We start from the raw sequence: 13,294 nt of genomic DNA, 5'->3' as shown, positions 1-13,294 counted from the left end.
ATTAAAGAGAGAATGAGAATAAAGAGAGAGAGAGATGAGAATTGTTTAGGATTTTCCTTATTTTAAATTTTGTTTAATTAATTTAGGAGAAAGATATGATAATGTTTGGTAACTAGAGAGAGAATGAGAATAAGGAGAGAGATATGAGAATTGTTTAGGTAATTAGATGATGTTTGGTAGTTAGAGTAATTCTATTCTTCCCTTAGATAAAAACTTAGAATAAAAAGTAAAGCTCTATAGCCTGACTATATATATTATTATGGTATTATATATATATATAGTTCTCATATTTTAGATGAGTTGTATATCAATTAGTTATAAGCAAAAGATTTTGCTTTATTTTATTTTATTTAAATCTTTATTTTATTTTATTTGTAAATTCAGAATATATTTGAAGATAGAGATAGAATAATAATATCTTTAAAAGCATTGGCTAAAATACCATAATAATAATATCATATTCTCCTATTCTCCTAGTTTCAGCTTCTATTATGACTTTCAGTTTCAGACCAAAATTCTTGATGTTTCCAAGTTAAAAGCTTTGGCTAAAATACCATAAGAAAGAGCCTCCACTCCACTCCACTGGATAACCTGCCTGCCAATGCAAACAAACAAAACTCAAAAATAAGACTCCAAATACACTATTCACTCTCTGCATTCAAGGGAAAACACACACACAAACTCACTTGTCAAACATTCTATAAAACTAACAATTGTGACTTTTGGTCGATGCCATTGAATATGAAACTCCCCGATATGGGAACAAACTGTCTTGTTATGAGCTGTCATTAACAGACACAAGCCATCTTAGGAAGAAGGAACACTGAGGAATTAATTGTACCTTCAAATAATCAAATTTCAAAATATATTTCCGCTATTATAGAATATATAAGAACAAAAAAGGACCTTGATCACTTCTTGTGATGCAACTCCGCCTATGAAGGCAGCAACAACATGTAGAAGGAAGCACCAAACCGGCACATTTCATTGATAAGATCCTCGGTCAAGGGTAAACCATTGCAACCCAAGTCATTAAGTAGACTAACAGCTGTAGTTTTTAGTCGAGAAATATACTCATCCATTTGACTGCAAAACACCAATCACTCTCAGAATTACACATGTAAAGCAATTTATAATTGCTATACGGATAACAAAATCATCAGCCAGGATATCACGCATTACCCATCAAATTGCCCAGGAAAACTGTTATAATTAGTAGCAAAGCGGTCAGCAGCTCGAAGCAGGATGTAGAACCCTATGGCCACACTGCAACATACTTACGGTTGAAAATAAGACCATGTAATTAAAACAAATTGCACTTGTGTTATCTAATTATGTAGCTCATATTATCTCATATGAATTAGCTCATCCAAAAAAATATGAAGGAAAACATAAACAGCTGGACCATCAATCTCTACAGTGAGTATGGTTCTATACAATTCAAAGTCAACCAAGGTTTAACACTAAAAACAACAAAGAAGGAAAATTATAAAGAAAGAAAGATGAAAAAAACTGTAATGAAAAGATAAACATTTAATTTCTCTAGTAAATATGGTTCTATAGATTCAATGTCAAAGAGCCAGGTTTAACACAAAAGAACCAAGAAAAAAGAAGATGCAACACAGGCATCTTATGGACTCAAAAGTAACAATAAGGTAGAGATTAGGTAGCACCAGAAGCAATATGTGAAATCACTCTTCACATCCCCTGAAAACCGGACAAAATAAGGGGATTTAAGAGTATGAAAGCCAACATTATTGATGCTCGTTGATGATCAGTGGGGTTTTATGAGTTTCCCTATGATAGTGGTCTAACACTAACTTCTCGGGAATGAGTTCAATTCAACCATAACAGAGAGATAAGTCGCAGATGCAACATTTGTCAACTCATGTGCATTGCACGGAAACACAATATTTTGGTCCTTTAAACTATTCTTTGTAACTAATTGTACAATCAACGAAATTTTGAACAAGACTCTGAACAATAAATTAAAGATATTATGCCAATCAAAAATAATTTGAACCTCGTGTGAATCCAGATAATAAATAACAAACCAAAGTAACTAAAGCCCAATACATGTACCCTAATCCAAATCGTCTGCGTACAGTGTGTCAAACTTCTCAAATTTGTTCTGAAAGCCTCAAGTCTTATAATTAATGTTGCATTATGAAAATCATAACTCTGAACTTTGTTCACCTGTAATCCTCATCAGTCAAATACTTCTGCAACTGTGGTAAGGAAGGATTGTTGAACTCATCCTCAATGAGGCGATACCGACAAACCTACAAATTGAAGTTTGAGAAATCACTTCAACTAGTCAAAGATTAAGAATAGCCTAACCAAAAAGATAAAATAAACATTTGTCAGATAACAGTAGATATTTTACATAATGGCCACTAATAAGCAGAAAAGGAAGGATTTTATACCCTTGGAGCACAAGTGCCTCTACTTAACAGAAAATTAAAAGAACTTTTCCTTCACAGCATGTAAAATAATGGAAGATATTATGCAGAAAACTGGAGGAATGACCTTAAGAGCTGTTAGATGACATTAATAGAGTATCAACCACCAGCTTTTGCAATGTAATTGCCATGGCCTATTGCCCAGTACAACAGTCTGTGTTTATGGCTGCCAAGACCACTTCTCTATTTCTTTTCCTCAACATCTGACTCATAACTTAAAATTCTTCATGTGAAATTTTATTCGATAGTGTCTCAAGATATTCATTCATAGTTAATGAAAGTTTTATTACAGGAAACTATATAATCATGGAATCAATTCTCGATTCAACATGTGTTTGCTCATTAGCTAGTTGTATTTCATAAGTTTTAAATCAATTTCTCAAATCATCTATTCATAACCTCATTTTGCAAATTTAGAAAGAAAAAAAAAACACACACTACACTAGATCAACAAATCATAGATCATATTACAGCTGTGACAGCACAAAAATTCCTTTACAGTAATCATAACCGAACCATCCATGATTTTAAATCCATGGTAAAGCGTCAATCCTTCAAAACTTGAGCTAAAAGTAGTATTTACATGTCAAACTGGAGAAACTTTTGGTGAATCCTAACAATCTATTGGAATTACAAACATTACATATGTAACTTTACAGTTCGGGTTAGTGCTAAGAGCCAGACAAGGTGCAATTACTTCCATCAAGATGATAGAAACCAAAAGAGCATAAACAACCAATAGAGGAAATATTGTAGTATAATGCTAGACTTCAGAAAAAAAGAAAGTTAGGGAATAGAAAACAATCACAAACAACAATGAATTGAGATGGAATCCAATCCCCAAGAATCAAAGACCCCCATCTGCCCAGAGACCAGAGATGAGCTCAAACAACAAAAGGACAAGATTCTTCACTCCCTTTTCCTTCTGTCACCATCCTAGAAATACCCTTCATATGTCCACCTCTATCCTCCAGCTCACTACCCATACAGGAACATTAGGAGTAACTGACTATACCCCCTACTATCACATTCTCTATCACAAGCTGTAACTTACTTGGTACATGTCTATAAATGGATAATCAACTAGTGATGGAGAAATATCAATATATGAAAAGTATGAATTAACACGATAACCCTTTCATTGCACTGTGAAGTAGGGACATGGATTCCTACGTGCTTTGAACAGAAATGCTTGAATAATAATAAACAAAAGAAAGTAGAAATATATCTCAATGAAGGATATTTATCTTTTATTGCCCCTGAAGTTATATGACATTGACAATCAGCATGGAAGGAGCTTATGAAATCAAGGATAAATGAAAACAGAACCTCAAAAACCTACTTTTAGTTTTCTAGCATTTTTGCAGAAGCTTTTTATTGTAGACTTCGATATGCTATCAGAATCTCTACCCATTTTCTTCAGTATATTCCTCACCCGTTTCTCAATCACAAGAAAATCAGCCTCAGCTTTTGCTAGATAGATCTTCTGCAGATTGACATAAAGCCTGTAGGAAAAAAATTGTTAAAATATAGGGAAACTGTTAATTCCTCTCTAACTAGAAAAGCATGTTACTTACTCAGTTGAAGAAGTCATATCTGGTATTGAACCCTCAAGAGGTACCTCTCCACCACCTTCATTCACAATGAACTCCTAAAAGCCGCACATATAGAACATAATCATAAAAATATGCTACATAACCATAGTTGTGAAAGGCGCAACACACATTAAGGCGCTAAGGGGTCCTGGAGCATAGGCTCAAGGCGTGATGTAAGGTGCGCGCTTATATATATATATATATATATATATATAAGTCTTGATCACATGCACCTTAATGAGCATGTAGAATTTGCTCGTTCACCGTTAGATCTAGGCTTATTAGAATCCTAAGGTGGAGATTCAAAGCATCCTGAGGCTTAGATTTAATAAGCCTATATCTAACGGTGAATGAGCAAATTCACTTGCTCATTAAGGTGCATGTGAAAATTCCTGATATACATATACTCTTTTACTAGTTAAGCATTAAACAAAAAACACACTTATGACCACACAAATAAAACAAAACCACATAAAAACATAATACTAAATCATAAATGTCAAAAACACCAAGTTAAGTTCATACTTCATAGAGACATTAACACATACTTAACGTCTTAACATAAGTACCTAACTAGTGCTACTAAACTAATACCTATTCATTGTCACTTGACATTCCTCTGTGTGTCTGTGGCAGTTTCTGTTTGAGTGGAGTGGAGGAGACTCTTCTTTAAGTGAATGGTCTTAATCCCTCTCTACTTTTTCTATATTTAGTTGTGTCGCTTGATATTCTTATTTAGATCAAGGGTTAAGATTAATCTTATTTAAATTCGATTAGTGGTTGAGATTAGTCAAAGAAAAAAAAAGAAAAAAACTAGTGAAAACACAGATGTGCACAAGGCAAGAGCCTTTTAAACATGGCCTCGTTTTCTGCAATCAAGGCTCAATACCTTGAGCCTTGAGTGAGGCACGCCCTTAACAACTATGTACATAACAGAATCGAGGAACTAAAATACCAATTTTTAGATAACATAGAACAATGTGGCAAACAAATGTTACCAGAAACTGCTCCAAGAATAGGACTGGGGAGATTAACCCATTAGTAGATATGTATAAAGTATGTCAAAACCCCTCTAAATTAATTGCTTAATTTCTGAATTGAACAAAAGCAAAGAAGCTACACTCATTCAAAGCGTTTAATACCCATTGCAATCCTCTAATAATCCACCCATTCACTTATTCATAAAAACTAAAAATTATAAGTTGAAACTCCTATCATTTACCAAGTATCATGCCCTTAGATAATAAATATGATTACACTAACTTTGCAATTTGAAAAGGGAGATAAAAAATGAAAAAATACATAAATAAAAACGTGCATGGGAATGGTTTCCAGCCTATTCTATGAATGAAGATAAAATAGAAGGGTAAGAAGAAAATCTGCCCACAATGAAAAAAATTATACCCTCAATATTTCAATGAGTTTGTATAACACAAAAAGGAAAAACATCATTTCAGCATTTTGCTCCATTTCCACCCAAAATCAAAGTATTTAGTGCCCAACCATATCAAATTTCTTACTTCACTTCTTTTTCACTTTCCAGCAAACCACTTCTTACCAAATATACATGTGGTCCTATTTGGTTCAAATTTCAAAGTATTCAAGCACAATTGAGTGGACTTAAATTAGCAATGAATTTTTCAATGTTTGATAAAAAAAATCAAAATGTTACTCCTTGAAACTAATTTTTATGTACAAATAACAAAAATCAGAAAAAAAAATTAAAATACTTGAAAATATTAGTATATCTAAAGAAATAAATTTAGATATTTTTTTTATCTTGAATTTCCACAATGTTAGTAGTAAATCATATGGTCTATATCTATGGTTGAAGCTCTAATATACTACTCTGCAAATTTTGATAGAGTTAGATATTTACATACTTTACAAATTAATACTCTCTGTTCCACAAATATAGTCTGTATTCCTTTTCCATTCATCCCAAGTCCTGTTTCTTTTGTTAAGAGCATAATAATAGTTTCCTAATATATATCCCTATCTAATATAGGCTGTTCTCAACACAGTACAAGAGAAATTTATTATAGTCTACTATTATATTGTACTTGGGATTATAATATCACCTGTAATCTCCACTTTCAATAGGGTATATTAAAAAAACATTGATACAAATTTGTCAATCGACCTAAGAAATAAAATCAGTTCTACAACACTAAAAGAAGGGAAAAAATAAGTAAATAAGTAAATAAAACACATCCATTTGACTATAAATACTCAGTTAACCGCAAAAAAGAAAAAAAAAATTTAACTTCAAAAATCAAAGTCAATAATAATATATTATATATCACCTTTAAAGCAGCCACCATCACCCAAAAATCCGACGAATTAGAATCAACATCTGTGCAACTATCACTAATTATCTTCTGTAGATCAGGATCTAAGATGAGAGAGATATGTGCAATAAATCAGCTGAAATTTTAATAAAATAAAGGATAATTTTAACTTCAAACCAACAATGTCACATAAGTCTCAATATGAAACTTTGAAATAAAGACAATAGCACCATATTTTTTCCCGCGGATATGAAATGCTAGGATCAAGAGCTTTACATATTAGGTAAGGATGGGAAAATAAAGTTGGTATTAATTGCAAATGAAGCTTGTTTGGGAACTTCCATTTTTGACGAAATTCAATTCAAATGAGTTCTTTCTTTTTCAGTCGTAGATAAATGAAATCTCTTCTTCTAGGAAAGATTAAAATGAAAGAATTCAATATTCAATTTTGGGAATAAGCTAATTTGAGCGAATCATAAACCACGTGAGAATTCAAATGAACATATGCCTTGCAAGAGATTTACTCCAAATGAAGATACGCCTTGCATGAGATTTACTCCAACAAAATTAACTGCAACCTTTAGTACCAGTTTTCAGTTCTGGTGTCCAGATCTTTCGGTCCAAGTCTATAAGGTTTCCTTGTTCATTTATGATATTTATAATGTAAGAACAAAAATAACAATCTAAAAAAAATTGTTTAATAAACACTGGAATTTCAAAGATTAAAACTCAAATTCCATATCCCAGCAAGAAACAACCCCCCCTCCGCCAATGCCCAAACTTAACTGCATCCTAAATTTGATTTTTTTTTTTTTTTTTTTTTTATTATTATTATCTTAATGTTATTTTTACATTTTCTAGGGTGCATGCATGAGAAGTCCAGAAAATTCAACTCCGTGCTTTTGACTATTTTTACTCACTAATTCCTCGAGGAGCAAAGACTTTGAAAGAGGCCTCGCTAGCTTCTTTATAGTTATCTTCATCCGCCGAGATCATCCCGGCTTTGAGAAGCTCCTAAAACATTCAAGAACCTGAGCAAATCAAATTACCAGACAACACTAGGAAGTGAATAAAACAGTAATATTAACTAGATCATAAACCTTGAATTGTTTCTTCTCGTCCCTAGATGATGGAAGATTGCCACCATGAGCTTTAGCCCACTCCTCAGCCATTTTTACAAGAATGATCACATAAGGTGTGTGCTTATGGGAAACAGGATCCTGCAGATTCAAGTCAATGGTTTCTGCAAAACTAAAGTAATACAGAATAAGACAATTAGAAGCCAGATTATGCATACATATAATACAGACACGCACATAGAGAGAGAGAGAGAGAGATTTTATCTTGCATGCAAAAAAAAATAGTGTCCAAGAAAAGTGAAGACTGCAGTACCTTTTGAGCTCAGGCCATGGATTATTTAAGCGAAGATTGTCAAGAAAATGATCAGGCTTTGATTCAACAACCACATGTTCCTGCAACAAAGAATTGTAAGAAACAAAAAAAAAAAAAAAAAAGTATGCCACCGTTTGAGCAAACAATTTATTCCCAGAAATGAAGATCACTGCAATTGGGTCCTACTTCTACCTATTCCAGAATATAAATTCTTCAACAGTTTGACCTGACATCTATATTTCATGCACATTAAAGAATTTCAAGCATGCATGACTTAATATTTATTAAGAGAATAAGGATTTCATCTAGATATATAGATATATAACCATAAAGGGTTTGGTTTCATCAGTATATCATCCACTCACTAATATAAGTATCTGTTTGTGGAATGTCAAGGGAAGTTATAATAATCAACCACAAAGTTGTGATAGATTACCTTCACACTGATTCGAACAAGTCCAGTAAGACCATATGAGCGAGCAAAAACCAACGTAACATTTGCCTCCCTACAGATTCTATCAAGCTTCACCATTGAATCTTCCACCAACTGCAGAAGATACAAGAAATATTTATCAAAGTTATTGCATATAAACAAAGAAGATATTGAACCATAACCAGAAATAATGAATCAAGATTTTCGAATCATTAACCAAGGGGATTAATTTTCTAAAGCTTAAATACTAAGAAATCATGAGGCACAAATTCCACAATTTTGCCATGGAAATCAAGTTATGAATGCCAGAACATAAAGGCAATTGCAAAATATTTTCGAAGAAGGTTTGAACAACAATGATATACATACAACCAAGGGAAAGCAATTTTGGTACCAAGGATAACACATCACAGAGATAGTATCATTATTCATATTCCATCTATAAGCACATACCTCTTGAAATTTGGGGGCTTAGATTGCTCTTAGAGATACAATATCCTATTATTGACCACAGGATCGCATACCTGAGTGGCTACCACCAATGTAAACTGAGAAAAAAAATATGGGTTTGTCTCAATTAATGCCTCAGGGTGCTCTTCTATAAACTTCGCTTTAACAGCATCATTTAGCTCTTGAAGAAATGCACATACACATTTTGCTTTTGATTGGCCAACACTCGATTCATCCACTACCGAAATCACAAGGCAAGTTAAGCGTAGAACCATAAAATAAAGATAAGTCAGATAAAATGTGATACTTGTGAGACATCCATACCCATGAAATTATTTCCAAGATCACCAACTTCAACTTTTGAACCATCAATCACTGTGATAGATCCAACCCCACCAAGAACAAGATTTTTTAGCGTTTCAGAACCTGTAGGACCACAATTAAGCAAGCATATGCTGGCTTTCTCCAGTGCTCCTTGCCCTTGCTCACCCCATATCCTAAAAGAACAAACCGGCAAAAATTTATTAAACAGAAAAATCTAAATGCAAAGGCATATATATTAAGAAAACAAGCACCAAGAGAACCCAGTTTCCGCATGCCTCAAATCCATAAATAAACTAACTGATTCCTATCTGTCTGTTTCATTTTGAATCTAAACAAGAGAAATGAAAAAAAAAAAATTGACGCACCAATAATATAAGGTTGTACTCCTATTTAAATTAAGCACTCAACCAATTAAAAAGGCTACATATCTAGAAGAGAGCAAGAATTTCCACTTTAGAAGACCAATAAGAATGAGTACACCCTTTTGCAAGAGGATATCAAATAACCAATAAAAGTTCTTGTAAATTCTGAATTAAAATTCATTCCAAGTAATTGTTATCAGAAAATTCCTTGCTATATCTTCTTTTATCAATTTCGCAATTTATGATTAAGTTTCTTCATCCTTTTCCCCAAATAACTGGTAACCATTATCCAATAACAGTCTATTTCGACCATTCTCCTTACAAACTCTAATTTACAAATGCAGAGCATGCTTCCAGAAACTCTCTTGTATTCTCAAACAGAAAAATGTGAACGACATACTGGATAGAACATTTATCAGTAGAGTAAAACAGTAAGGTAATTTTTAACCATTTTGAAGAACTTAGTATAATTTCCGTCCCCAAAATTTTCTATTGAAGCAAACCGAAAAGTAGTGAAAAGGTTCTCTATTTGTCAATATTGATGAGTGAGCATTGAGATTATACTAAGTTAGGGCAAGATAGGAGAAGGGAAAAGGGAAAAAAGAAAGATATAAAACAGTTAGGAAGAAGAAATATCGGAACCTGAGTTGGCGATCGTATTTAGTGGATTTAGGCTCCGCCATTGTTGGTCTTCTTTCCTTTTCCGATCGCTGTAAAAATCTCAAGAATGTGTCGTTGAAGCTCGCTTAGTAAATAAGCAGGCAGGCTATCAGAAGAAAGGGGTGGGATTAATAACATTGAAGTCCTCAAACTTTAAAACATATAACTGAAAAGCGGGTAAATTTCATCAATGGTGTACAACCTTTGTCCCGATTCACACTCACATACAAATTTATAGGTGACCTCCCACTTTAATATATGGCCGGTTAAAATGATCGGTCAACTCAAAATCAACGTGCCACGTCATCATATTTTAATTACCCATTTATAAAATGGGACTCACGTATAATAAAATTATAAAAATAACCACATTGCTAAATAGAAAACATAATTTTTTCATTTTCCCTTTCTATTTTTCTGGAAATCCTTCTCTCTCATAATTTTTTCATTTCCCCTTTCTCTTTTTCTGAAAATCCTTCTCTCTCTAACTCTCTCTCTCTCTCGCTTCCATTTATCAGATTAATGGAAATCCCTTCTCTCTAACTCTCTCTCACTTCCATTTAAATTGTTAACAATTATGTTAACTTTGTTTCCATTCAAATCTTTTATATTCCCGACTAATTCTTCCTTCTCAGTTCTCTGCTTATTCGCCTGTAACTCGAGCTTACCGTCTTGAACGAAGATACAACAGGTGAGCTCTTGGCCTTCGTCTTCTCCATTTGGGAACCAAGGTATAATACTGGGCCTGAGATAATTCACATCTGGATTTCCTCTCCAATAGGCATATGGTTGCCTATCCTTCCACTTCATCTTCTTATTTGCTTCTACTATGCTCTCTAGCATACTTTCCCATGGTTTTACATTAACTTCAGCCCAACCCCAAAAGGTCCAATCCGGGAAAAGAACGCCGGACTCTATTTCAGCTTTAGAGTAATAAAACACAAGAGGAGGCAACGTGGCATCCATTGATTGGTCATCAGGTCTATCACCGCTTCTCTAAACAGTAAACACATCTCTTATCTGATACGAATCCTGCTTCCCTTCCACGGCCGTAGATCCTCGTGAATCCACCGGAAATGCTCCGGACAATACGAACCCTCGCTTGATAAATTCTGATTTTGCGACTGAATTTATCTCCACAGTAATCGAAGAATAAAGAAAAGAAAAATGGAGGGAGATGAAGACGAAGACGATCTACAAGAGAAAAGTGAAGGATGGGACATATTTTCTGGAATCCATGGTACGAATTTCATCCACTGGTTTTCCCATTTTGATTTTCTGATTATAGATTAGAAAGAATGAAGAGAGAGAGAGAGAGTTAGAGTGAGAAGGGATGTCCAGAAAAAGAAAAAGGGAAAGATAGAGAAAATGGAGTGATTATGTATTTTATTTATTTTATTTTTGTAACTTCATTATATATGGGTCCCATTTTATAAATGGGTAATTAAAATATGATGATGTGGCACGTTGACTTTGGGTTGACCGGTCATTTTAACCGGCCATACACCAAAGTGGGAGGTCACCTATAAGTTCGTATACATTAGTGAGACAAATTGAAGGTGGTACACCAAAGTGTGAAACAGGACAAAGGTTGTACACCATTGATGAAATTTACCCACTGAAAAGCCATAAATCTTTCATTTATAACTCATAACTGGTTACCTGAACTTGGTGGATGCTCCGACAGTGGCTCCGACGTCATTTGAACCTACAGTAAAACTTTTACGCGATAAATGCATATTCTTGGGACCGGAAAAGTATATTCATTATGAATAAATTATTTAGGGTAAATTCCAAAAAAAAACTTGTGGTTTCATGTTATTCCAAAAAAACTCTTGTGGTTTGTTAATACAAAAAAAGGACTGTGGTTTGCGCCGTTACCCGAAAAACGGAAAATGGCTTAACACCTTAAAATGCTGACGTGGCACAGGAGTAAGGTTGGAAATTCGATTTTTTTTCCCTCTTTCTCTCCTCCTTCTTCCTTCTTCTTCTTCCTCTTCTTCTTCCTTCTTCTTCTTCCTCTTCCTTCTTCTCCTTCTTCTTCTTCTTCTTCCTCCTTATTCTTCCTTCTTTTTTTTCTTTTTTTTAAGTTTCCGAAAATCTGGAAATTTTCCAGATTTCTGAAAAATTTCAAATTGTCCGAAATTAAAAAAAAAATAGAGGAAAAAAACGAAAAAGGGAGAAGGAAGAAGAAAAAGAAGAAGAAGAAAAGAGGGAAAAAAATAAAAAAATTTCGAATTTCCAACTTTACACCTGTGCCAAGTCATCACTTTAACGGTGTTAAGCCATTTTCCGTTTTTTTGGTAACGACGCAAACCACAGTCCTTTTTTTTTTTGTATTAACAAACCACAAGGGCTTTTTTGGAATAACATGAAACCACATGGGTTTTTTTGGAATTTACCCTATTATTTATTTATCGATAAATCAATATTTATTATTTTATAGATAATTTTTCATTATAAAATGCATACATTGTATGTGATGGATGTCGAACATCTTTTGAACTATCCTAACGAGAATGATGCAGTTACAAAATCGCCTGCAGACGAAGAAATTATTCAGTCAATAATGAACAATGATGATGGAAATGATCCAAAGCCAGATGATAGTTGCGTTGTTGCAAATGTATCGTCAAAAGAGGTTTTCCAAGCAATTGTCATCTTAAACAACTACTTGCTACAACATGAGCAAAATATACTTGTGTTTACACTATAAAAAGTTAAGGATGGTGTTCATTTTGGTTTAGGTGGAAAGAAAAAACAATCAACTATAGATGCATTTTTTCAGAAGAAATGACTTCTAGTTAATTGATTAAATACGTTATGTTACGTTAAATTGAGTTAATAAAATACAAACTCATTGAGTTAATTAACCATTCCGAACCTTAATTGACCGGAAACAGGGAGCCCAAAATCATCATAATAAGGGTAGTTTCAACTATCGAGAATTATTTTGCAATATGCATATTTTCCTATATATTATGTTGAAAATAATATATTATATACTAGAAACGTTGATGTTGATGTTGAGAAAAAATTACAAAAATTATATAGGAATGTAAAATATGTTAATGTAATAATAATAAAAAAATGTTTATATAATTAATTGATTTCCAATTTAATCAAATGCATCATTTGACAATTATTAAATACTAACTTGTTAATTAATTAATTATTAAATACTAGTAAAAAAATCTCAAAAATTAAAGAAGGAAACTCTTAGAAAGACAAAGACCATTAGAAAAGTAAAAATTGAAGAAAAATTTACTATAAATATTAATGAAATTTTGAGTGGAATAATGCAAATAAAAAATAGTAGATTTGA

The 13,294-nt window shown here is 33.1% G+C and overlaps 1 protein-coding gene across 1 annotated transcript; it reads right to left on the bottom strand.

The window, feature by feature from the left end:
- Window positions 1-388: 388 nt before the first annotated feature.
- LOC136229172 (NEDD8-activating enzyme E1 regulatory subunit AXR1) lies at window positions 389-11,313 on the bottom strand. Its single transcript, XM_066017762.1, is given in 18 exon segments — window positions 389-595; window positions 687-782; window positions 907-962; window positions 965-1,086; window positions 1,183-1,266; window positions 2,197-2,282; window positions 3,805-3,967; window positions 4,040-4,113; window positions 6,364-6,452; window positions 7,269-7,362; window positions 7,449-7,599; window positions 7,741-7,820; window positions 8,177-8,287; window positions 8,698-8,721; window positions 8,824-8,861; window positions 8,948-9,120; window positions 9,952-10,075; window positions 10,638-11,313. Coding segments are annotated over 16 exon segments (1,470 nt in total). The 5' UTR covers window positions 9,993-10,075; window positions 10,638-11,313; the 3' UTR covers window positions 389-595; window positions 687-698.
- Between the last annotated feature and the right edge of the window lie 1,981 nt (window positions 11,314-13,294).

The sequence above is a fragment of the Euphorbia lathyris genome, chromosome 5 (assembly GCF_963576675.1).
Source record: "Euphorbia lathyris chromosome 5, ddEupLath1.1, whole genome shotgun sequence".
Lineage (NCBI taxonomy): Eukaryota > Viridiplantae > Streptophyta > Magnoliopsida > Malpighiales > Euphorbiaceae > Euphorbia > Euphorbia lathyris.
This window is presented reverse-complemented; position numbering and strand designations above follow the sequence as displayed.